The sequence below is a fragment of the Mustela putorius genome, unplaced genomic scaffold (assembly GCF_011764305.1).
Source record: "Mustela putorius furo isolate JIRA1106 unplaced genomic scaffold, ASM1176430v1.1 tig00003859_pilon_pilon_pilon, whole genome shotgun sequence".
NCBI lineage: Eukaryota > Metazoa > Chordata > Mammalia > Carnivora > Mustelidae > Mustela > Mustela putorius.
In genome coordinates this window covers 24906204-24932414 of record NW_025422011.1, presented here as the reverse complement: position 1 = coordinate 24932414, position 26211 = coordinate 24906204, and the positions used below count along the sequence as shown (strand labels likewise).

The following is a 26211-nucleotide window of genomic DNA, read 5'->3' as shown; positions in this document are numbered from 1 at the left end:
TCCTGAGTTTGAGCCCAGCTTGGGGCACGGAGCCTACTTGAAAGAAAAAGAAAAGAAAAGAGGGAGGGAGGATGGAAGGGGGAAATTGTTGAATAAATTTTAGTATAGGTGCTATTCAGGCATGGTAAGCATCGTGAAGATGACTAAAATTTGGTAAACACTAATCCTGAGTTGCAACAAGCTAGTGCTGCATGATCCAGAAAGGAGACTTATGCACATCGCTTTCCAAAATAGCCCTGGATGTATGCTCTTCTCCTACTGCTGGTCCACAAACTGGAGTAGAAACTAAGGACTGCCCTTACAGGAACCAAAAATAATCTTAAAATAAAAGAGGAACGCCTTATTACTTAGTACTATAGTTAGTTATATATCTACATAGTTATATCTCTGTAGTTATATATATAGTTCGTTTTATATATATATATATGAGCTGGGCTGGGCTGGCCAGGGAGGGGCCAAACCAAAACCAATTTGTTTCTGTGGAATGAGTGTTAGAAATGCTTCTGCCCTGGTTTGAGTTAGCTGATTCTGAATGGCCAGAGGCTATCAGCAGGGGGTCAGAGCCAGATTAGCAAAGTAGACCTTCTAGAAACTGCCTCCATCTTAGGGCTGTATTTCTGCTGCCAGGAACCTCCCTTCCTTTGCACCTTTGCTCCTGCTGCCCTGAGCTTCCAGGTGAGCATATGGGAGGAATTGTAATTGACAGTTTTCTGGTGTGTTTAGTTCTTAGCCCCAGGGAAGGCAACTGGCTCGGTGCCTGTCTTAGAACTGCCCCTGGCATATCTCCAGCCCAACAAGACAGTGCCAGTTGGGAAGCATGTTGTATCAGAGATCTTTCCTGGCTCCTGCGGGTTGTCCCCCTTATTAGATGGAGCTCTTGAGAGCTTCCCAGAAAGTGTCCCAGAGTGCAACGTTCCAGATCTCCCCAAAGGAAGAGAAAAGGGAACTAATATTTCTTGAGCATCATTTATTTTATCGTATTTTATTTATTTTGTTTCATTAGGTTTTTTTTAAATATTTTATTTATTTGAGAGAGAGAGAACACAAGAAGGGGGAGACTCAGAGGGAGAAGCAGACTCCCTGCTGAGCTGGGAACCCCATGCGGGACTTGATCATGAGACTCCAGGATCATGTCCTGAGCCGAAGGCAGTCACTTAACCAACCAACTGAGCCACCCAGGCACCCCTTATTTATTTATTTATTTATTTATTTATTTATTTTTTTTTTTTTTTTTTTTTTTTTTTTTTTTTTTTTTTTTTTAAAGATTTTATTTATTTGACAGAGAGAGATTACAAGTAGGCAGAGAGAGAGAGAGAGAGGGAAGCAGGCTCCCTGCCGAGCAGAGAGCCCGATGCGGGACTCGATCCCAGGACCCTGAGATCATGACCTGAGCCGAAGGCAGCGGCTTAACCCACTGAGCCACCCAGGCGCCCTATTTATTTATCTTTAAAGATTTTATTTATTTATTTGTCCGAGAAAGAGAGCGAGAGCACACAAACAGAGGGAGAAGCGGGCTTCCCGCTGAGCAGGGAGCCCGATGAGGGACTTGATCCCAGGACCCCAGGACCATGACCTGAGCCCAAGGCAGACACTTAACCAACTGTGCCATCTAGGCATCCCTTGAGCACCATTTATTATGCCCAGAGCTTTGCATTTAAACCTCACAACAATCTGTGAAAATGGTCTTATCTCCATTCTACAGAAGCTCCATGAGGTCAAATAACTTGCCCATGTTCTCACGGTAAGTGGCAGAGCTAGGAGTCAAACCCAGAGTAGTATGAGGCCAAAGCAAAGAGCCATATTTGGGGAAAGACACTGAGCAGAACCTGTCTCCTGGAGATGTGGGCCGCCCTTAGTGGCTGTCTGGACATTGCATGGCTGTTTGTATTTTTAACCGATGAGAAAAAAACTGAGGAAAGCCGGCCTCTCAGGCAGAGGCTGCCTTTCTGAATCCATGCAAGAGGCAGAATCTGGCCCGAGTTTGGCAATGGCCAGGCAGCATGGCCAGCTTAGGGTGGCGAGGAACACCCATGTATTTTATACCCTGGACTAGAGGCACCATAAGAAACTAGGAACAGGTAGCCCCTCCCTGGCCAGCCCAGCTCATTCATATATATATATATATATATATATATATATATATATATATATATATAAAAACTAACTATATATATAACTATAGAGATATAACTATATAGATATATAAGTAATTATAATACTAAGTAATAAGGCGTTCCTCTTTTTTTTTTAACATTATTTTTATTTTGGGGGGTGTACCTGGGTAGCTCAGTGGGTTAAGCCTCTGGCTTTGGCTCAGGTCATGATCTCAGGGTCCTGGAATCAACCCCCCCATCTGGCTCTCTGCTCAGCAGGGAGCCTGCTTCCCCTTCTCTCTCTGCCTGTCTCTTTGCCTACTTGTGATCTCTGTCAAATAAATAAATAAAATATTTTTAAAAAAAAGATTATTTTTATTTCTTAACAATTTTTTAAAGGATTTTATTTATTTACTGAGACAGAGAGATAGAAAGAGACCATGAGCAGGGGGAGAGGCAGAGGGAGAGGGAGAAGCAGACTCCCTGCTGAGCTAGGAGCCCGATGTGGGGCTCTATCCCAGGACTCTGGGATCATGACTTGAGCCAAAGACAGACACTTTTTTTTTTTTTTTAAAGATTTTATTTATTTATTTGACAGAGAGAAATCACAAGTAGTCAGAGAGGCAGGCAGAGATAGAGAGAGAAGCAGGCTCCCTGCTGAGCAGAGAGCCCGATGTGGGACTCGATCCCAGGACTCTGAGATCACGACCTGAGCCGAAGGCAGCGGCTTAACCCACTGAGCCACCCAGGCGCCCAAGACAGACACTTAACCAACTGAGCCTCCCAGGCACCCCAAGGTGTCTATCTTTAAAAAAAAAAAAAAAAAGCCAAAACACCACCTCCCCCAAGAAAACCAACCAGAAGAAACTTGAATAAGGGACGCATTATATGCAGGTCCTGGGGCAGCCCTCACCTGAGGAAGAGGTTAGGCCAGGTCTCAGTGCAGGGCCAAGAATAAGTCTGTGAACCAAAATAAATGACAAACTGTCAGAACAGAGACCACAAACCCAACCCTCTCCTCAGCTCATTTCCTGAGATAAGGAAATGGCTTATTGAGCAAGTACCTTGTGCCAAGTCCTTCTTGCATTAAAACTATCAGATGGGTTCTGTTATTTTTTTCTCTCTCACAGCTGCATAAGGCTCAGAGGGGTGAAGTGACTTGCCCAGAAACATACAGGCAGTAGAAGCAGAGTCAGGGCTAGAACCCAAGACTTGTCTGGCACCCAAAGCAGAGGCTGAGACGGTCTTTCTGAAGGGTAAGGAGTTTGATGCAGCCTAGAGGAGCCCCACGTAGTAGATGGAGGCTCTGCTGTGCATCCCTCTCCTGGAGAGGAGAAAACATCTCTCTGTGTGGCAGGGGCAGGAGGGAGACGCCTGGGTTCTGAATGGCCAGGACAGAGAGACACACAGGGCCTCCTCCTTGGGCTGTGAGTTCCCCAGCCCCTCCACCTTCAGGTCTTAGCAAAATGGCCCACAAACAGGTTGGCAGGAGCTGCCCCAGGGAAAATCACTTTGCAGCTCAGTGCATTCCTGCTGCTCACATCAGTGAGGGAGCAACCTCTAGGTAGCAATGCCTCATGGAAACCTCATCCATTTTCTGCTTCATTAGCTCAGTGAGAGTCTGCCGCTCTGGAGAGAGTCCTCTTCAGGATGGCCTGGCAATGCCCTTGGGAGGCTGCTGAGTGGACCTCTTCATTGTTCCTGCTGCTAGAGGCGGGGGCTCCTGATCTCCACGCTGGAGGCTGCCCCACGCATCTCAGATTGCAGGCCTCTGCAGCCCAGCTGCTGCACATCTGGCCATGGGACTGGGGGCAAGCTCCTTCACCTGGCTCAGACTCAGTTCCTGTTTCTATTTTTTTTTTTTAAAGATTTATTTATTTATTTATTTGACAGAGAGATCACAAGTAGGCAGAGAGGCAGGCAGAGAGAGAGGAGGAAACAGGCTCCCTGCTAAGCAGAGAGCCTGCTGCGGGGGGTTGATCCCAGAATCCTGAGATCATGACCTGAGCCAAAGGCAGAGAGTCTCAACCCACTGAGCCACCCAGGCGCCCTTCAGTTTCTGTTTCTAAAATGAACTCGATGATGTTCCCTACTCTTCGGGGCAGTCGTGAGGATTAAATCAGAGAACGCACCTAAAGCACTTGGTAGGAGGGCTAGGGACATATTAAATGTTCGGGAAACATGGGAGTGATTATTCTGGCAATTCTCTCAAAGTCTAGACACACGGGGTTTGAGCTCCTGACACTAAGAAGCCCCCTTCTGTAGTCACAGGGAATTTCAAAATAGCTCAGATGCTTGGCTGGTCCTTCAGCAAAGCGGGAGTGCGGCTCACAGTGAGGACTGCAGTTGCACAAAGTGAGAATCCGCCTTCCTCTGCAGCCCACCTCCAGCCAGCCGCAGAGTTAGGGCATATCTTCTTAAACCTCCCCCCACACTCCCCTCCACAATTACCTTGAGATGTTTTCTCTGCTTCTTTATCATGTGTATTAACAGCCCGTAGACCCAAAGCTCCCCTCTACCATCCTATATAGTCTTAGGCCAACTGAGGTTCTTGATTCTGCATCACAAAAGCTCGAAGAACGCATGCAAAGATGGACTCCCCTCTAAGACGGGGTGTGTGTGTGTGTGTGTGTGTGTGTGTGTGTAAAGGGGGGGTGCTCCAGGGAGCAGGGAAGGCTGTGAACACTGGCCTGGTGCTGTATACATACAGCCAAATTTCAGGCCCACTCCTCTCCCCTACCAGGAGTGCTGTCATTGAAAGCAGAGAAGTGCGTATCTCTGAGCTGAGAAGAGAAGCATGGCAACCAGATGCAGTTCCACTTGGCATTCCGATTTCTTTTTCCCCTGGGAACAGAACCTCTGTGAAGACACCTCCCCAGTCCTGGGGATCCTGGCAGTGAGGTCAGCGCCGTCCCTGCCCCTGGGTGCCCCGTGAGCACCCCCCCTCCTCTCCATCAGGAGAGCTGACAAGGGGGCAGGTCTGCCCATCCTCTCATTCTCACCAGGACAGAGGTTTCCACAGTCTCACCAGTAAAATGCAGTCTTTAACTTCTCATCCATAACCCCCTTCTCCGGTTGGGAGTCAGCCATCTTGTGGGGAGGGAGATGGCCAGGACCCGGGATCATTGCCTAATCCATTGCACTTTCTCTCCTGTACCGCCACTGCCCCCTCTGCCAGGAAGAGCAAAGTCTAAAGCCAACCAACATGTTGTGGAATTTTTAACTTTCACCCATTGCCCTGAAAAGGGTTTAACCCCAGTGCCCCACTACCTGCCTTGAAGAATCAATTCCACTTGGGGGAGAGCGAGTGGGCTTCCCAGCCTGCCCCCATTTCAGGGCCTTTCTCAAAAAACTAATGGGTTTAAAGGGATGCCTAGCCCGGCTACCTCCCTAGGCTGTTGTTCCCAGGGCTGACACTAAGGGGTGACGGGCCTGCAGCGACAGTCAGCCTTCCTGGCATCTGCGGAGGAGTTCTGCCAATGGTGCTGGCTCTGGATTGTGGCCCAAGGCAGGAAGCTGAAGGCCCCGGTTACTATGGTGATGCCGGCACAGCCTGTGCCCATCTGTGGCTGATGAAGAAGGAGGAGAAATGTGGTTGCTGCAGAAGGAGCTGAGACTCCGGGGAGGACCTGTGACATCATGAACCTGCTGCTCAGGGGCCTGGAGAGCCGGCTGAGGCTGAGGTGGCCTCGTGCCAATACTGTAGCATTAATGCCTGGGTGTGGCCCACTGCACAGTGAGGCCTCTTTGCCAAGCTGCCAACCTCAGTAGGGGCTGTTGGAAGAGGCTCCGGGACAGTGGAAAAAAACCAGGATTCGGAGACTGGAGTGAGAGCCACACCCACAGTGCCAGGCTGGAGCCCAGGCTGGTTGAGAAGACCACATGTCTGGTGCAGTGAGAAAGTACTAGACTCGTTGGGAGGCTCCAGCACCTTGGTCACCAACACTGAAACGCTATGGGAGCCCAGAGCACTTCCCTTCCCTTCCCTTCCCTTCCCTGAGCCAGTGCTTGCTTTGTGGGCCTGAAGAGATAGTGGAGAGGCCCCGCAGTGTCAGCAACGCGGGAGCAGGCCTGAGGGGCTGGTCTCATTCTGATTCAGTGGCTAAAGAATGGCCAAGGCTGGGGTGCCTGGGTGGCTCAGTGGTTTGGGCTGCTGCCTTCAGCTCGGGTCATGATCTCAGGGTCCTGGGATCGAGCCCCGCATCGGGCTCTCTGCTCCACAGGAAGCCTGCTTCTCTCTCTCTCTCTCTCTCTCTGCCTACCTGTGATCTCTTTTTTAAAAATCTTTAAAAAAAAAAAAAAAAAAAAAAAGAATGGCCAAGGCTGGGAAGGCCTCCCTTAGGCTTTCCTCCCTTCTGTGGCTAAAACTGGAGGATGAGCTAAGTTGGAATGTCCTTTGACGGGGCCTGACATGGCAAGTGTGTTTGTACAAAGGGCAGAGTTTGGCCCTGCACACAGGCACGCCGTGCAAGGTAATGGAGTGCCAGGGGGAGGGAGGCTGATTAGATAAAGTCCTGGAGCAGCCCTGTGGACAGATGAGCCGCCTGGACCTTTCTGCAGCCCTGTCACATTTGCCCTTTGAGATCCCGGGAGCAGGGGGCTGGCTAAGCGCTTTCCAGGCCGTGGAGCACCATGGGAAAAGGCAGAGGGGCAGAGTGGGCCCTGGGAAAGAAAGCTAGTCTGGGAGTGTGCATCTGCCTGGCTGTTTTCCAGCTGTGTGGCCTGGGGCAATTCCATTTTTTGAGGTTTCCACAGTCTCACCAGTAAAATGGAGGTAAAAATATCCTGCTCTGCTTTCTTCTCCTGACTGAAGTGAAAGTAGCAATGAACGTGACAGCCACCCTAGGCTATGCACGTGTGAGGGACCCAGTGAGTTTTATCTAGCTGCAGGGGAAGCCTTCTCCTCCTCTGCACCAGACCCACCACAGCCTGGGATACTTCCTGAGGTACCTAGGAAGTTCTCCTTTGCTTCTCTTAACAGACTCCCAGGTCAGAACCTCTTCTAGTATCCAAAAAATATGAGGTGGGACAGCCTTTTCAGGCCAGGGTGGCCCTTTGAACAGGCTCAAAGTACAGGCAGATGAATGGGGTACAGTAGATGAATGGCTGTGAAGAGCAGTTTAAACAAAATCCCAGGGCCCACAGGCCCAAATTTCAGTGAGGGGGCTCTGCCAGTCAGCGGCTACATAAATAAGGAGACCCCCATTCCTTCCCCACACCGTTACCCCAAGGAAATTACAAATAGAGTAGTCGAGCTTTATTCACAACTATACTTGCTTTGATCCTCTTGGAATTTTATAGACTTCTTCTTTACACTAGAGCTTGAAATGTAATTCCTCATTTGGTAAGGTTTCAAGAATTCCTTGAAGAATCAGAGAGAAATGGGTTCCTGTTAACAGTAATTTGGTAATTTGGTTCCAAAGCCCAGTGAGATTTTTCATTCACATATTCGACACCCAACCAGTTTTTGGGAATTTTGGACCCAGTTTTGGAAGTAATATTGGGGATAAGAGAATGCTAAGCATGGGATTCTTGTTGCCATGGATGCAGCCAGGCGCCTCGAATGTCTGCCTCCACCCCAGGAGCAGCCCAAATCACTTCCCAAAACGGAGGACAGCTTTGCCTCTGCGTTCTGAGCAATCCTAAAAATGAAGGTGTGCATGGAGGCTTGATTCACGAACTCAGATCCTACCTGGGTGTTAGAACTGGAAGAGATCCTCTTAGGTTTACACAGGGATGTTGAGGCTACTGAAGGAATGGGACTGCCACAATGTCACTCAGAGGTCCATGACCAAGCCAGGCAAGAACCCAGGTCTCCTGTCCCCTCAGGTCAATGTCACTTCTCCACCAGGCTGCCCACTCTTCTTTCATAAGCCATGCCCATCACTGTCCTTGCCACCCAAGATGTCAGAGGGAAAGGCTGTCACAACTTCCCACAGTCCTCCCCTGTGGTGATTAGATAAGGGACACTCTATATGCTGGGGATTATCTAGCTTGGAGAGGCTTAGGACACCCTCTTAGCACTGATTTTGAGGCCTCTCAATTTGGAAGCCCTTATATTCTGGTGACGGTCTTTTCCTTGGAACCTGTCAATGTGATGGAAAGCGTGAGGCCTCACTCTCTGCCAGGGTAAGACAGATAGGAAAGGGCACAGATCTCATTTCTTTTGCTAAGGTGGGAAGTGGCTGGAAGGTGCTTTAGTCCATTCAGGCTGCTGTAACAAAACACCACGGACTGTGTGACTTCCCAACAACAGAAACTTATTTTTTACAGTTCTGGAGTCTAGACCCAGGCTATAGCAGGTGTCTGGTGAGGGCCCACTTCCAAGTTCATAGACAGCTGTCTTTTCACGGTGTCTTCACATGATAGAAAGGACAAGGAAGCCCCTCTTTTTTAAGGGCACTAATCCTGTTCATGAAGGCTTCACCCTCATGATCTAATCTCTTCCTAATGGCTCCACCTCCCAATACTATCACATTAGGAATTAGGTTTCAACATATGACTGGGGGACATGGCGGGGGTGGGGGGCGGTGGTGATCACAAACATTCAGTCCACAGAAAAAAGAATCCAGAGGTTTTTTTTTTTTGTTTTTTTTTTAAAGATTTTATTTACTTATTTGACAGAGATCACAAGTAGGCAGAGAGGCAGGCAGAGAGAGAGGAGGAAGCAGGCTCCCTGCTGAGCAGAAAGACTGATGCGGGGCTCGATCCCAGGACCCTGGGATCATGACCTGAGCTGAAAGCAGAGGCTTTAACCCACTGAGCCACCCAGGCGCCCCAAGAATCCAGAGTTTTTGAGGTGAATTTTATTAGGTGATCATGTGAGGAATGAACTCCGGAGGGAACAACTATCCAAGTCAAAAAGAGAAACAGAGGCAACTTCTAGTACCTGACGATGAGGGCAACCTGGAAGGGGGCTGGGGGGAGGCACCCAGGATGGAGTAATCAGGGTGGAGTCTTTGGCTTCCACTCCCACCATGTGAGAGGTGGATGTGGTTGGGGGGACGACAGGAAGCAGTCTTCCAGGGGCAGGAACCTGCTCTCTTGCCAGAGAGAGGAGCCTCTGCTTTGGCTCATCCTCAGCAGGGCCTGGCCTGTCACAGACAGAAACCGATGAGACCCTCTGTGTCTGGGGCCCTGCAACTCAGGAAAGCCATCAGCTTTGCAAATATGGAAACGGTGAAAAAAAGAGGGGCTGCGGGGCTGTGTAGGATGTGTCAGGGAAGCAAATGTTCTGTACAGTTGCAGGTTAGAGCTGTATGAGTTCTGAGCTTCTTGTGTATTATTACAAAACAAGGTGTGTTGCCCCACCCTGCCCCGCTTTCCATGACCTTGCAACTACCTTGCTTGCTTTCCCTCTAACTCTCTCATTCTCCCAAAACATTTACGACTCCCACTGACCACCACCAAAAATAAAAAGGCAAAAACACCCATATTTCATAGCTTTCAAAGCTTAAGCATTTAAAGCTTAAGATTCACAAGACACATTTTGCGTTTCCTGCCTCCATGCGTTTGCTCACACTGCATTTTCTGTTTCTCAACACCTGATTTTCAGCAACTGAAGTCTTTTTCCAGGTTAAGCTCAGATGCTGCCTCTGCCAGGAAGCCTTCTCTGATACTCCTGTACCCAAAGGAAATTTCTCTCTTCTGAATGCTAGAGCAATTTTTTTGTACCTCTTTTGAGGTAGTGTTATATTCTATCTTACATTTTCGCCATAGGGGAGAAGGCTGTTGGTCTCCCCCATTAAATGGTATAGTCTTTGAAGACTTATGCATCTGTCTCATTCATCGTTATATCCCCAGCACCTAGCACAGTGCCCTTTGCATAGTGAGCATATAATTCAAAATATATTTGTAAAACAAATTAACATATATGCTGGGAGTATGGAGATAAGGGAGAAAGTTTCTGCCCAGGAGGAGCTCACAGGCTAGTGAGAAAAAGAGAGGAGCAGCAATAAGGATTAGTTTGGGGCGCCTGGGTGGCTCAGTGGGGATGTGGGCACTGCATCATAGAAGGCCTAGAGTGACTGCCAAGGAATTTGGATTTTATTACTTGGATTTTTTTTTAGAAGATTTTATTTATTTATTTGAGAGAGAGAGAGAGAGAGATAAAGCATGAGCAGAGTAGGGGTAGGTAGAGGGAGAAGCAGGCTCCCTGCTGAACAGGGAGCCCAGTGTGGGGCTCGATACCAGGACTCCCGGGATCACACCAAGAAGAAGGCAGACGCTCCACCAAATGAGCCACCCAGGAGCCCCTGGATTTCATTCTTGAGGCCCTCGAGTGAGAAGCCATTGAACTTTCTTGAGGAGGAGTAACAAATACTGAATGAAGGAGTGACTCAGCCCTGTGTTTTGGGTGGACACCATCCTTTGGCCAGGTCCTTTTTAGAAAATCATTTTTTTTTTCTCATTTTAGGAAAATCTTATATGGGTTGCTTAGCACCACCCATTCTCTGAGGCCAGCCTGTCCCCTGGTCAAGCCACCTCTTTGTGAAATGTTCCCTTTTAAAGGGGCCATCCTTGAAGAATGCTTGGTTAGGTTTGGAGAAGTCTGGTCTGCCCTCTGAAACAGTGTTTTTCTAGCCCATCTCATGGGTCCCACATTCTGCCTGGACTTGAGTACAGAAATTCTTCTCTATTGGACTGTATTAGGGTTCTCCAGAAAAACAGAACCAATAGGAATTATAATGAGATCTATTACAAGGAATTGACTCAGGCAGTTATGGAGTCTGAGAAATCCCAAGATCAGCCATTTGTAAGCTGGAGACCCAGGACAGCAGGTGGTGTAAACTCTGGTCCAAGACTAAAGGCTTGAAAAGCGGGAGCATGAATGGAATAAGTACCAGACTGAGGGCTGGAGAAGACTGATGTCTCAGCTCAACCAACAGGTGGGGACTTCCAGTGACATCTACTATCTGTCACTGAAAATGCAACTTTCTGAGCCTAGGACTGGCTGGGCTCCCTCCATAATTTCACTTTTGTGGAGTTGAGGGTGAAGGGTGGAGATGGGACAATGTCCTATACAGGAAAAAAATCATGGGCTTTGAAGGCAGTCCTGAAGAATCAGCTGCAATCACTTACTAGTTGTATGACCTTGGCAAAGTCACGAATCTCTCTAAGCCTTGGCTTCTTTTCCACAAAATGGGGATAATTATGCCTACTCCAAAGAATTACCGTGAAGATGAGTATAGATATTACCTAGCTTGCTGCCTGGCACATAGGAGGTGCTCAGTAAATTTGGTACTTGTTTTAATTCATATTTGTAAGGTTGAGTAGAGACTACTGTTCTTCAAAGAAGGAAGCTGTGCTTAGAGGGAGGTAGGTGCCTTGATTTAGGGGGCTGAAAACTTTTGCCTAGATTACCTTTAGAGGTAATTCCAGAGTCCTGGTGAGAGTTCTTACCTGTCTTCCCAGCCTACCTTCTATTTTCTGAGCTCTGCCCTCCTGCCAGCAGTTGTGGTCACATCTGACAAATAGGCAGGCGCCCAGCCCTGACTGAACAAGGACATTGTTGCAAAAAGTGAGTAACCACAGGCAGTATTGCATAGATAGGCCCTGCCCTGAGAAACAACCGATAATCTGTGGTTGGCCTTCAGCTGGTCCAGCTGCGTGTTTGAGGTGAGAGCCTAGGTGGCTGGGCCTCCTAGAGTGAAGAGAAAACTGTTAGGACATGCTAGAGAGATGCCCTGTTTTTCTGGAACTGAGATTAGCATGTTCTCTTCAAAACTAAGAAACCCGTAATTACGGATCTTTCTCCCAAGTTGGTCCCCAGTGCAAAGGAGGAAGTAGACTGATCCATGGCCTTGAGAGAATCACGGACAGGGAAGAGCAGAGTGACACACATCACCAAGGCAAACCGGTCTGAAGGAGACACAGCTTCGCAGATGCAGAAACAAGAGAGACACCAATTTTGCCCCCCCCCCCCGCGCGTGTGTGTTACTAGATGGGTAAGGTTTAAAGAAGATATCGGGAAGGAAGGCAGGCCAGGCAAAGGAAACCAGCACCAACGAAGGCTAGAGCTGAGGCCTCACTACGAGCTGGGGGATTTGGAATGTTTAGCAGCAGGTGGAGGACAGTTTTGGCGATCACACGACCTGGGTAGGGTCAGAATGATGCTATGCTAGGCATTCCCTCCTTTCCAACAAGCTGTTGAAAGTCTACGTGCCAGAAGCTGTTCTGGGCAATGAGAAACAGCGGTGAAGATTCCCATTAAGCTTTTCCTGAGGGTCCGCTTGACTGGCTTGGGCTTTTGTGGCGGGCGGTAGCGTGGCTCTAGCAGCCCCTTAGATCTCCGGACGCACACGGGTCTGTCGGCAGGTTGGCGGTCCCGCTGCGCGCGCCGCCTAAGCTGCTCCACTGCCCCGCCCGGCTCGGAGCCCGCCCCTAGTCCGACCCACACGTGGGTTCCCGCACGTCCGCCCGGCTCCCCCTTGACGTCAGCCTCGCGGTTCCATTTAAGGCCCCTCCCGCGCTCAGCTCCGAGTGTCGGAGCCGCTGCCGCCAAGTCCGGATTCAGTCTCGCGCGCCGCTGACGCTCGCCCTCCCGACGTGCACTCCCGGTACGGTCTGGCCCCAAGTGCACGGAGCTGGAGGGTCAGGAGAGCGAGCAGCTTCTGGTTTGCTAACTCGACGCTGCCCGCAAAGGGGTCTCCGCTTCCGGGGCGTGGGGGTGGCGGGGTGGAGGCAGAGTTCGCAGACCATACCTGGGCGGTGGCCCACGCCCTGCGTGGGCTCGGGAGCCCGCCGCACTCTGCTTTTGCTCTAAGCGGGCACCGCGATCTCCGGTCGGGCTGGGAAATCCTGTGGTGGAAAGGCCAAGTGGATGCAGAAGGACAAGAATAGGACAGATAACGAAGGGTGGGGCATACCTCCGGGCTTAAAAGAGGCAAACGGCACAGAACTCGAGGTCCGGTTTCCAGAACCCAGAGAGCCGAAAAAGCCTCAGCAGTCGGGCGGTGGGGCTGGGGGAGGAGGTATGAAAGCCGGGGAGCGCTGCTCGGGTCGCTTTTTAACCCTGGGGCTCGCGAGAGGTGGACTCCACGGAGCTGCTGCTGTCCCTGTTACAGGGCGGTCTCTGCGCAAATTAACACTTAATAAGCGACTGCTGATGTATCAAGTGCTGCCCTAGGCACGGTGCATGCAAAGATGAAGCCGGAAGAGAATTCAGCTCTCCTGCGTCGCAGATGGTATTTTGCGAGTAGAATATCTGGTACCATCTACTCCTTTTGAAAAATGGGGGGGGGGGGAGGACCTAAAGCTGGGAGAAGGTTAGGGCAACTCTGAGGTAACAAAGTGGGTGGCAGATTTGGGGAATAGACCCTCTTTCTGCAGGGCTCCTCCGTCACCCGTCCCCGTCCACCCGTCTCGCTGGATCCTTAGGTTTTCGGTGAAGCCAGGTCTAGAAATAGCAGTGATTTGTAAGGAGAGATCCGATTCCAGCTTGGTGACTCTGGGCAGCCTGCCTGGAAGTCCTCGGATATTTTTGCCCATTTGGAACTCAAGACTAGACGTGGGGCTTTGGGATGCAGCCTGTGATAATCTTCCCAGTGAATGCAGTGCGGGGTTGCATTAGCAGAGCGAAGGCCTCCTCCCCGGCTCTGGAAATGGAGGATTACACCAAGTATCATGTTAACTTCAGGGCTTTGGGCCTCTACAGCTATTTTTGCACTTCCTGTACTGACAATTTCCTCCTACCGGGCCTCACGCCCTTGCAACATGGATCGCAGCAGAAGCCACACGAGGCGCCTCCCTCCCGGTTTGTTAACAGCAACCAAGTATTTAAGATTTAAAGTCTGGCCGTGGCCGCGCGCGTGGCCGGGGAGGCAGCCAGCTGGGGCACTACTTAGGTCTAAAGTCCGCCGCGTGCTCGCTCTCCGTCTGACCCGAAGAGCACGGTAATTTCCAGTCATTTCCGCCCGTGGGCGGGGCTACCCCGGCCGCCGCCGTTGGGGGCAGTGCCCAACTCTGGAAAGCTTGGGGTTCCTACTCTACTCTTGTCCCCGCCCACTGCTTGGAAATGAGCATGCGCGCGAGTCTCGCGCAGGCGAGGGTGGGGGAGGGGCGGTAAACCCCACGAGCTCGGGCTGGACCGTTGGCATCTTCTGGGGCTGGAGGAGGGAGTGATTGCGCATGAGCAGAGCTTTTTGCATGCCCTAAGACGACTGAGTCGTTTCAGGAGGCAGTTACAGGAGATTTTTCCACGTTCCTCGGGTCCTTACTTGAGGGTTTGGAGGGAACCCCGGTGACTGGAGTAGAGTGGGCAGGCAGCTCACAGCGATTTTGTGTGAGGAAAGGCGGCCCCGCTTGGGGTTAATACCTTCAAGATGAAGGAGGCCTCAGGAAGCTATACTTACACTCAAACGTCAATGCTATTCTTCCACGCCAAGGTGAGATCCTTTACACCGAGATCCTAGAGAGACCAGACCCTGGCATTCGGTCTTTCAGCATTCCTGTGGCCAGCTTTAGGTTTTTTCCTTCCCCCTTTTTAGTGGCAAGTACCCCCAAAAGAAGTAAAACGAACTCCTTTGGAACAGCTTTAGGTTAATAGCGTTAATTCAAAGAAGATGCAGTGACTGTGCGTGTTTTTTCCCCTTTAGATTCCTTTTGGTTCTAAGTCCAAAATGGCAACTCTCAAAGACCAGCTGATACAGAATCTTCTTAAGGAAGAACATGTCCCCCAAAATAAGATTACAGTTGTTGGGGTTGGTGCTGTTGGCATGGCTTGTGCCATCAGTATCTTAATGAAGGTAAGTGAGAGCCCATCTTTCTGGGAGACACCCATCCCCCCACTCCTCCAAGAATTGGATTATCACATTGTATATACAAAGATTCAGGTTCATGCGCTCAGAGAGCGTTTTATGGAACAAACTTTAGAAATGTGATGCCAGGGGCGCCTGGGTGGCACAGTGGTTTAAAGCCTCTGCCTTCGGCTCAGGTCATAATCCCAGGGTCCTGGGATCGAGCCCCACGTCGGGCTCTGCTCTGCAGGGACCCTGCTTCCCTCTCTCTCTCTGCCTGCCTCTCTGCCTACTTGTGATCTCTGTCTGTCAAATAAATAAATAAAATCTTATTTAAAAAAAAAAAAAAGAAATGTGATGCCATACCAAAAGCGTATCTGAACTAAAAAAAAAGTTGTCAGGCAAGTGGTGACACAGTTCCTCCTTTTTTTTTTTTTTTAAAGAGATTCTAAAAATTTATTTGACACACAGCAAGAAAGGGAACACAAGCAGGGGGGCTGGCAGAGGCAGAGGAGGGTTCCCGCTGAACAGGGAGGTGAGGGGCTCAATTCCAGGACCTGACCCGAAGGCTAACACTTAAGGACTGAGCCACCCAGGCACCCCAGGGTGACCCTTCCTTAAATTCACTTTGCCCTATTAACATGGATGAATTGCCTACAAATGAAAAAGAGCCCATGCCTTTAAACAAGCTAAAGTTATTTTAAAATAATTTTTGAATTGAAAATCATACATTGGTAAAATTAAAATCACGCTAAATGTGGGAAATCCTAAGCATTTCTTCCACAAAAATTGCCACCTTGAATAGTAAATTTTGGTATCAGTTATGGAGCGAACACTTAGTTAGAATTTGTGAATGAATAAACACATTTTAAGTAGTCAGGCCCGGTTTATATATAAAAATAATCGCAACTTACCATAAAAGATCTTAAATTTAGATTTGGAGTTCAAATAAGAGAGTGAAATGATTAATTCTGGCTTTTGAACAGGAAAGGATTGAAATAAGGAACTGAAGGCAGAAATGAGCTATGAGCTATGTATGGTTACAGCATGTTGCTTCATATGTGTACTTACGAGGAGCCACATAGTGTAAAGGTTTCCCCCACCATCGTACAGGAGACCATTGCTGTGAAACCCTTCTGAAGCCAAAATGGTGTAAAGTGAAGACAGTCTGATTGATTAATACGGAAAATTTTTTGAGCATTCCCAGACCCAAGAAATAACCTTGGGCTTTTCTGAACCTTAGGACACATCTTGCTGACAGATACCCAAAATAGAGGTGAAGTACAGATGTTCACGCAGTTCAAAGCAATGACAGCTTGATACTGAGATGCATAAAGTTTCCTAGGGAAGGAGCTTGTTGGTACTTGGGATGTGTACTACTACTCTAAGGGCTCACTGCAGAACAAACAACTGAATGCCATTATTGCTTTTTGCCTTTTTCATAAAAGCACAAATCCTCTTTGGATTTCTTTCAGTAAAAACAGGTACAATGTTAGGTCTTGTATAAAAATGAATTGGCATAATGCAGACTTCTGAAAACGACGGGGTGCCTGTACCAATTCTTACTGCTTTCCCGTTGGATCAGAAATTGATGCCATCTGTTTTCTTACACCTGTGAATCACCTGTGGTCTTTTCCTATGATGCTCTCTAACTTGGGTGTGTATAAGCATAGTGCAAGGTTATCATAGATGACTTGGGGTAGTTCTGTAGCTCAGCTAGTATAACTTAACTTGGTTATAACAGTTCACAACTCATGTCTGTTAAATGTTACTGATGCTCCTGGTCTGAGATGGCACCTGTGAACATTTGCTGCTTCAGTTGAAAGGATATTTTTTACCAATACTATATTGCAGTGCACAAATCTATCTATATGTGACACTGTTAGTATTGGTTAATATATAGACAAAGAATGATCCAGAATACCACTTTTTTTAACTTCCAAGTCGTGATACTAGTCAGACTCACTTATGTAATGAATAATGACCTAAAATCAATTTAAAAAACTGAATTTGAGAGTATAAATAGAGCAGCTTTATGTAATTGGGTGATATTCCATCCATTGCCAGTCCAGGGTTCTGCCTCCATACAGTGGCGTGGTGGAGCCCTTGCAAAGCTTGCTCTAATGAAGAGAGATCAGTACTTCTTCCTATGGAAGGGTCATCTGAGAGTCAGTTTTTAAATGGGGGCCTACCTTTATTTTGAGGTATATCCCGATACTAATAAAGTAGCAGAACTCTTTCTGTCCTAGAAATACAGAAATTTTTGCATGCCTTTCTATTTGACTAAATAATGTATGCTTTCCATTTGACTACAATTGTTAACATCTCTTAGGACTTGGCAGATGAACTTGCTCTTGTTGATGTCATGGAAGACAAACTGAAGGGAGAAATGATGGATCTCCAGCATGGAAGCCTTTTCCTTAGAACACCAAAAATTGTCTCTGGCAAAGGTGAATTACAACAAACTTACATTGTGGTCTATGCTAAACTTAATTCTCTATCAGGCTTGAAATTCTGTTTCAAAGATTGGCTTTTTATATAGGATCAGAGAGCCTTTGAACAATTTTGCATTGGTAACCTTTTTTCTGAAAGTTGCAATTTCTAGTAAGTGAGTTTTTTTTTTTTAAACATTTTATTTATTCATTTGATGGATCACAAGTAGGCAGAGCAGCAGGCAGAGAGAACGGGGAAGCAGGCCCAATGCGGGGCTCAATCCCAGGACCCTGAGATCATGACTGACCTGAGCCAAAGGCAGAGGCTTAACCCACTGAGCCACCCAGGCACCCCTCTAGTAAATGGTTTTAAATGGAAATCCAGTATGTCTGTAATGTGGAAAGCATCTGAGTTAGCATGTAATTAGTAAAGCTCCTCAGGTTTGTATGTAACCACATTGTTTCTAATATTTAAATTTAATATACTTGCCCTACTTCCTTTCACACCTAACAGTTGAGAATAGGATAAGTGAGCCTGTTCGGATATTCTTGGGCCTTTTACACTTAAGAGCCCTGGTCAAGAAACCTGGACATGTGTACAAATGGTGTTTCTTTTGACATTTGAAAATCAGTGACCACTTACCTATGGGCTGGGTTGACTATCCTGTACCATAGGGTATCTAGAAGCAAGACATACTTGATAAGTATGTGGCTTTTGCTTAAAAAACAAAACAGCCTGTCTCTGGACTGGTGTGATCATAGTGAAGTAGTTAAGTTGAAACAGGAGTATCGGGGTGCCTGGGTGACTCAGTTGGACATCTGCCTTCAGCTCAGGTCATGATCCCGGGGTCCTGGGATTGATCCCACTTTGGGCTCCCTGCCTAGCCAGGAGCCTGCTTCTCCCTCTGCCCCTCACCCCACTTGTGCTCTCTCACCCTCCATCTCTCTCAAATAAGTAAATCTTTAAAAAAGAAAAAAAGAAAGAGTGTGGGAGAGTGTGAGCATGAGCTCAGGTGGCAAAAAAATTGAGGGATGACAACCTCATTTGATTGTTTCCAGCTCCTCTGAGCTGTCACTAAAGTCACAGTCTAAAACCAGAATACAAGGAAGGTAGTGATTTACTTTTCCTCCCGTTAAGTGGCCAAAAACTAAAGGAGAAGATGGGGGTGGGAAGGTAGCAGTACAAGCATTTATCTGTATTTCCCTATATATGAAAGGAAGTAGGGGAGGTAACACAGTTGTTCAAACTGTCCATTAGAGAAGGTTACAGAACAACTTTCTGCTGGCTAGGTATTAGAGTTCTCTTAAAGGCTGTAATCTGGTTTTTGTTCCCTTTTGTCTAGACTATAATGTGACCGCAAACTCCAAGTTGGTTATTATCACAGCTGGGGCACGTCAGCAAGAGGGAGAAAGCCGTCTTAATTTGGTCCAGCGTAACGTGAACATCTTTAAGTTCATCATTCCTAATGTTGTCAAATACAGCCCAAACTGCAAGTTGCTTGTTGTTTCCAATCCAGGTGAGACCTTTAATTGTACAAATAGATGAACTCGAGTGAAACTGATAGTATATGTCATGTTCTGTATACACACATCTGTTGCTCATATTTTTCATTTTCCTCTTGTGAACGGATTTGCTAAAATCATTAAGTTTAAAATAGTAAGGGGGATACAGTGCCCCTAAATGTAGTTAGAACTTAGAAATTAGTTACTTGCCCAAGAAGAGCTTAGGTAAATTATGAATAAGATGTTGTTAATGCACAATTTATTTTCATTAAACTACACTTCTTGAGGACTTCGTGAATTTGCCATTTTACAAATAAAGGTTTAAAAATTTAACAAAAATGTTGGGTCATAAGCACAATCAAGATTCATACAGAGCCATGTATCTTGACTAGCTAAACATTATCTAATAATTGACCTAGTATCTTTGCCTAAACGTTTTCTTCATAGTGGATATCTTGACCTATGTGGCTTGGAAGATAAGTGGCTTTCCCAAAAACCGTGTTATTGGAAGTGGTTGCAATCTGGATTCAGCCCGGTTCCGTTACCTAATGGGGGAAAGGTTGGGAGTTCACCCATTAAGCTGTCATGGGTGGATCCTCGGGGAGCATGGAGACTCCAGTGGTAAGCATAACTATTTTCTCTTTTTGTTTTAAAAAAAAATTGTTGTAAAATATTTACAGAAGTTTCATTATTAAACCAGAGCTGAAATCAGATACCCATTCATTGGAGTAGGATGGTTTCTAGAAATCTATCTTTTGACATAATTTTTATGTTAAGAATGGTTAAGATTTTAACTTTTATGTAACATTTTATGGCATCCCTATGTCATGGATGGGGAATAAAATTACTTAATACAGTGGACATATTAAAATAAGAGAATAGTTCTAAGGATGACCTCAGTCATTTGATATCACAGCTGTGTCTAGACTTGAACTTTGTGGCTCAGATAAGGTCAGCCAATCCAAATGAAGGAGATGAAAAAGTCTATCACAGCTAAGAGAGGTTTTAATTTTGTGCAGAGTTCTCAGTTACTTAGGCCAAGAAAATTCCTTTTATGATTTCATAGTGTCTTTATTTTTCAAATACACATGGATTAAACATCGCGGTAGAGTAGGAAAACAAGTTAGAATATGGTGAAAATTCTTAGTCTTACATAAATCAGTCAATGAAAGTTTAAGAGTAACGGTGGTTGTAGTCTTGACCATCTACCAACAGCAGGTAATCCTCCCCAGATAAGAAGTGAGAATTAGACAAAAGGGTCAAGGGCGCCTGGGTGGCTCAGTGGGTTAAGCCTCTGCCTTCGGCTCAGGTCTCATGATCCCAGGGTCCTGGGATCGAGCCTCGAATCGGGCTCTCTGCTCAGCAGGGAGCCTGCTTCCTCCTCTCTCTCTGTCTGCTTCTCTGCCTACTTGTGATCTCTGTCAGATAAATAAATAAACTCTTCAAAAAAAAAAAAGAAAGAAAGAAAAAGGGTCAAAATTACTAGTCTTGGGGCACTTGGGTGGCTCAGTGGGTTAGGCCTCTGCCTTCAGCTCGGGTCATGATCCCAGGGTCCTGGGATCGAGCGCCACATCGGGCCCTCTGCTCAGCAGGGAGCCTGCTTCCTCCTCTCTCTGCCTGCCTCTCTGCCTACTTGTGATCTCTGTCAAATAAATAAAATCTGTAAAAAAAAAAAAATTACTATTCTTGTTTCCAGAACCCAAGTTTGGCTCCCCATTGCTCAAAAGGCTAGTAGTCAAGAGGCAAGTTTTGACTGGAAGGGAATATGAGCTTTATTCAAGAGGCTGGCAACTTGGGGAAGAAGGCAGACCCTTGTCCAAAAGTCCAACTCTGAAGTTTCTTCCTGGCCCAGAGATAGATTTTTTTAAAGATTTTACTAATTGGGGCACCTGGGTGTCTCAGTTGTTAAACGTCTGCCTTGAGCTCAGGTCACGATCCCAGGGTCTCGGGATTGAGCCCCATATTGGGCTCCCTGCTCAGCAGGAAGCCTGCTTCTCCCTTTCCCACTCCCCCTGCTTGTGTTCCTCTCTTAACTATCTGTCTCTCTCAAATAAATTAATAAAATCTTCAAAAAAAAAGATTTCATTTACTTATTTGACAGATACAAAGGGAACACAAGAAGGCAGAGCAGCAAGCAGAGGGAGAGGGAGAAGCAGGCTTTCTGCTGACCTGGGAGCCCGATGGGGGTCTTGATCCCGGATCATGACCTGAACCAAAGGCAGACACTCAACCCACTGAGCCACCCAGGTGCCCCTAACCCAGAGACTTTTGAAGGGGTTTAATCAGTTAAGGGAACACAGTGGTCTGTAACATTTCTTGATTGCATGCAGATTTGATGATGCCAGTTACTCAGTGCTCAGAGATTGTGCAAGAAGTTCTAGTTCTTCTAGTGTGCAAGAAGGTCTGGTTCCTTAGTACCAAGGAGTTGTGCAAAAGTACTCTGTTCTGTGAAGGAGGGCAAGGTTTACAGATACTCAAAGGGAGGTCAGTAAAATCATTCATGTGACCTTAAGAAAAGAAAACATTTTGCTGAAAGATGGCTGGGCTAATCAGAAAGGTGAGGCAGCTTCGAACAGACTTGCTGGCCTCTGTGGCCTGGGAACGTTTTGGTTCTTTATTCCCCCAGACCAGTGGTCTACAAATCTCAGAGAAAGTGATTTATTTCTGTTACAGATCAAGGGTCTTAAGTCAACAAGCAAGGAGTATGTTGACTTAAAGCAGATTAGCCTGGAAGACTGGTTAGGGTGCTTTGTGGTCTGCTGGATGACATGTGGAAGTAAATGTATTCTGTACTGTTTCTTCTAGTGCCTGTATGGAGTGGAGTAAACATTGCTGGTGTGTCTCTGAAGAATCTGCACCCTGACTTAGGCACTGATGCAGATAAGGAACAGTGGAAAGAGGTTCACAAACAGGTGGTTGACAGGTAATGGATCCCATAATTTGGCAATACAGAAGATTAAAACTTATATTTTTATTTTATTTTATTTTTTAAAGATTTATTTATTTATTTGACAGAGAGCAAGACATCACAAGTAGGCAGAGAGAAAGAGGAAGGGAAGCAGGCTCCCTGCTGAGCAGAGAGCTCGATGCAGGGCTTGATCCCAGGACCCTGAGATCATGACCCGAGTCGAAGGCAGGTGCTTTAACCTACTGAACCACCCAGGCACCCATAAGACTTATATTTTTATTTTATTTTATTTTTATTTTATTTTTTTTAAAGATTTTATTTATTTTATTTGATAGAGATTGCAACTAGTCAGAGAGGCAGGCAGGGAGAGAGAGGAGGAAGCAGGTTCTCTGCTGAGCAGAGAGCCCGATGCGGGCCTCGATCCCAGGACCTTGGGATCATGACCTGAGCCGAAGGCAGAGGCTTGAACCCACTGAGCCACCCAGGCGCCCCTATATTTTTATTTTGAAGTTTGAAAGTTTAATAGCATTTGAGTACTTGACGGAAAGCATTTTTCTAAGGACGCCTGGCTATAGCTGGCTCAGTTGGTAGAGTATGTGACTCCTGATCTCAGGCTTGTGAGTTCGAGTCCCGTGTTGGGTGTAGAGATTACTTAAAAATTAAAAAAAAAAAAGATTTTTCCTGATGTTTTGTTAAAGAACATACTATAAAACAGAAGTAAAGAACTAAAAATGGTTAATGCAACAGTCTTTGCTGTATTACTCTATAGTAGTATAAATCTTTTAGTGCTTGGAAGTTGTATTTCAGATTAAGTCTTTATTTCAATAGCATATATGGGTCATTCAGTTAGGAATAAGAATTTTTATTGATTTATTGATAAGAGTTTTATTTATTTAAGTTATCTTTACACCCTGTGTGGGACTTGAACTCAGAACCCCCCGGAGATCAAGAGTCACATCCTGCATGGACTGAGCCAGCCAGGTGCCGCAGAAATAAGAACTTTTATTTCTTTATTTTATTTTATTTTTTTTTAAAGATTTTATTTATTTATCAGAGAGAGGGTAGGCAGAGAGTGAGCACAGGCAGACAGAGTGGCAGCAGAGGCAGAGGGAGAAGCAGGCTCCCTGCCGAGCAAGGAGCCCAACGTGGGACTCGATCCCAGGACGCTGGGATCATGACCTGAGCCGAAGGCAGCTGCCCAACCAACTGAGCCACCCAGGCGTCCCATTTCTTTATTTTTTAAGAAAAGATTGATTTATTTATTTGAGAGGGAGCATGTGCGTGCGTGCAGGGGAAGGGGAGAGGGGAGAGAATCTCAAGCAGACCTCCCCCTGCTGAGCATGGTGCTTGACATGGGGCCAATCCCATGACCCAGAGATGACGATCTGAGCCAAAAACAAGAGTCACATTCTCAACTGACTGAACCACTCAGGAGCCCCAAGAATTTTTAAATCCAATTTCCTGTTATAGGCTTTATGATTAGAAATAGCAAACTTGTTTATTCAGATGATTATAAAGTTTCAGGCAATGTATAGATTCATAATTGTACTAAAAATGTGAATATTGTATGAAATTATGTAAATACGGGAGTTTTCAGCTTGGTCTTATTATTTCGTGTGTGTGTGTGTGTGTGTGTGTGTGTGTGTGTGTATATATATATATATATATATATATATATATATATATGATAAAGATTTTTATCACCGAGAGAGTGCATGCATAGGCACTGGGAGCAGCAGGCAAAGGGAGAAGCAGGCTCCCCACTGAGCAAGGAACCAGGTATGGGACTTGATCCAGCACCCTGGGATCATGACCTGAGCTGAAGGCAGATGCTTACCATCCCGTTACTTACTTACTACAAACCATGTGTGGGCCTCAGTCTGTAGAACTGAGTAATGAATCAGGATTGATTTAGGCAAGACCCTCTTTTAAAAAACCTGTGAACCGGGACACCTGGGTGGCTCAGTGGGTTAAAGCCTCTGCCTTTGGCTCCAGTCATGATCGCAGGGTCCTGGGATCGAGCCCTGCGTTGGGCTCTCTGCTCGGTGGGGAGCCTGCTTCCCCCCCCCTCTCTCTGCCTGCCTCTCTGCCTACTTGTGAACTCTTGTCTGTCAAATAAATAAATAAAAACTTCAAAACAAACAAACAAAAACAAAAACCTGTGAACCCACCACCCAACCCAAGAAACATTGATAATAGCTGTCAACTAAATGTAGTGTTTTGTTGGGTTAGAATTACTAGTCTGCTGGTACTTGAATAGGAGTTCTGAGCTCCTCCTCCCACTCATCTTCTGTCCTACTGCCCATCCCTTGCTTTGAGTCAAAGATGTAATCTAATCTTGGAGTTATTTTTTAAAATTCAGTATTATGTCTTAATCCTTTATTTTGTTGCATGTACATGTAGTTACTTGTTTTGACAGTTGTAATATTCTGTGGTATTGAATATACATTGTACTGTTGTGAACATCCCTATACATAATATCTTGGTATGCATGCAAGCATTACTGAGGTCTGTAATGTAACTTCATGGCATTATTTGCTGTAAAGCATGTGTTTGTTCTTTGCTTTCTCTTACCCTACTTTTTCCTAACTTTCTCTGTCCTTCCCTACCCTACAGTGCCTATGAGGTGATCAAACTGAAAGGCTACACTTCCTGGGCCATTGGACTGTCTGTGGCAGATTTGGCAGAAAGTATAATGAAGAATCTTAGGCGGGTGCATCCAATTTCCACCATGATTAAGGTAGGTGTATGTAGTGGTACATTGTATTTGAATGTGGTTATTTTCTGGTTTTTAAGAAAGATTCTTCTGGAATAAATGAAACAAGATGGGATTGGGAGGGAGACAAACCGTAAGTGACTCTTAATCTCACAAAACAAACCGAGGGTTGCTGGGGGGAGGGGGTTTGGGAGAAGGGGAGTGGGGTTACGGACATTGGGAAGGGTATGTGCTATGGTGAGTGCTGTGAAGTGTGTAAACCTGGCCATTCACATACCTGTATCCCGGGGGATAAAAATACATTACATAGTTTATAAAAAATTAAAAAATTTTTTTGTGAAAACAGACTTAGTCATCAGTCTTTGATTTAAATGACATAAATCTAAGTGACATAAATTTGATTTAAGTGACATAATAAATGCAGTCACAACTTTCTTGGAGAGAAATCGTTGAACTTTGGGATTAATGTTTAGTGGTACTATGTTCACATAGATAACTTGATAACTTACAATAAGTTGAGGTGAGTGGAAGACCATAAAAGAAAAGCTTTTTCCTTTGAAGGAAAAAAGAAGTCACTCAAAGTAGAGTTGCCAAAATGTTGTCATTAAAAATTGAACAGTAATATGGATAATGGCAATAATTTAGATTGTCTTTTATAACAGAAATCTTGCTGGTATTTTGATGACTTGCACTGTTCCTAACATCCTAACCGAAAACGTGGACAGGAGTTCCTACTTCTCAAGTTGTATTAAATAAGCTTCATAATTGTAAAGAATGAAAGTCTTGGGAGACCCCAGAATGTGTGCTCAAAACATAAAATACTTTTCCTTTTGTCTTCAGGGTCTTTATGGAATTAAAGATGATGTCTTCCTTAGTGTTCCTTGCATCTTGGGACAGAATGGAATTTCAGATGTTGTGAAGGTGACTCTAACTACTGAGGAAGAGGCCCGTTTGAAGAAGAGTGCAGATACACTCTGGGGGATCCAAAAGGAGCTGCAGTTTTAAAATTTTCTAATGTACCACTTCCCTGTCTAGACTACGACAGGGTTTTAGTTGGAGGTTGTGTACATTGTCCTTATTATCTGATCTGTTACTTAAATAATATCAAAATGGCATAAAGAAAAAACATCAGTTTCCTAAATTTCTAAATACGAATGGTTCAGTAAACCCTGCAGCTATACCCTGATGCTGGATGATACCTGCCTTTATAGTCCTAAATGGGTTCATCTCAGAGGCACCACTGCCAATATTGCATATGCAGCAGGTGCTCTTCAAACCAGATGAGTATTTCCTGTGTGTTCTAGGACTTCAGGTTCCTTCACCCAACATGCCTAGTCCATCTTTTCCAGTCAGTCACATCCTGGGCTCCAACGTATAAATTCATTATTGCATGTATCGTGCGTAACTGTTCGAAAGGATCTTACTTCGTGTACCATGTTTGTCAGAATATAGTGTACATTGCCATATAATGTAAAAAGACCATACAACCAACTAAGTGTTGTTGTACCAACTAAAATACCAAATAAAATTTGAACAGTAACTTTTTTTTGAACAGTGACTGTCCATTCATTACATTAGGTGAAGCTGCTACTTACTCTTATTATAGGGACCCATTAGGGTATTCTTAGGCAACACTGTGATGAAATTTATTATTATTATTATTTTTTAAGATTTTATTTATTCACCTGTCAGAGCAGAAGCAGGGGGAGAGGTAGGCTCCCCATTGAGCAAGCAGCCTGATGCGGGACTTCATCCCAGGACCCTGGGATCATGACCTGAGCCAAAGGCAGACACTTAATGGAGGGAGCCACACAGTTGTTTC

The 26211-nt window shown here is 45.9% G+C and overlaps 1 protein-coding gene across 2 annotated transcripts; it reads left to right on the top strand.

Annotated features, from left to right (window-relative positions):
- Positions 1–12503: 12503 nt before the first annotated feature.
- LDHA (lactate dehydrogenase A) lies at positions 12504–25929 on the top strand. Of its 2 annotated transcripts, none has more exons than XM_045065780.1 (8): positions 12504–12652; positions 14690–14839; positions 17163–17280; positions 18606–18779; positions 19213–19386; positions 21571–21688; positions 24290–24413; positions 25230–25929. In XM_045065780.1, the coding sequence occupies exons 2-8, from the start codon at positions 14714–14716 to the stop codon at positions 25392–25394; spliced, it is 999 nt and encodes a 332-aa protein (XP_044921715.1). In that variant the 5' UTR covers positions 12504–12652; positions 14690–14713; the 3' UTR covers positions 25395–25929. The 2 variants fall into 2 exon arrangements, with proteins under 2 accessions (XP_044921715.1, NP_001297133.1); NM_001310204.1 differs by lacking the exon at positions 12504–12652 and adding an exon at positions 14229–14479 and having other exon boundaries at positions 25230–25926.
- The last annotated feature ends 282 nt before the right edge of the window (positions 25930–26211 follow it).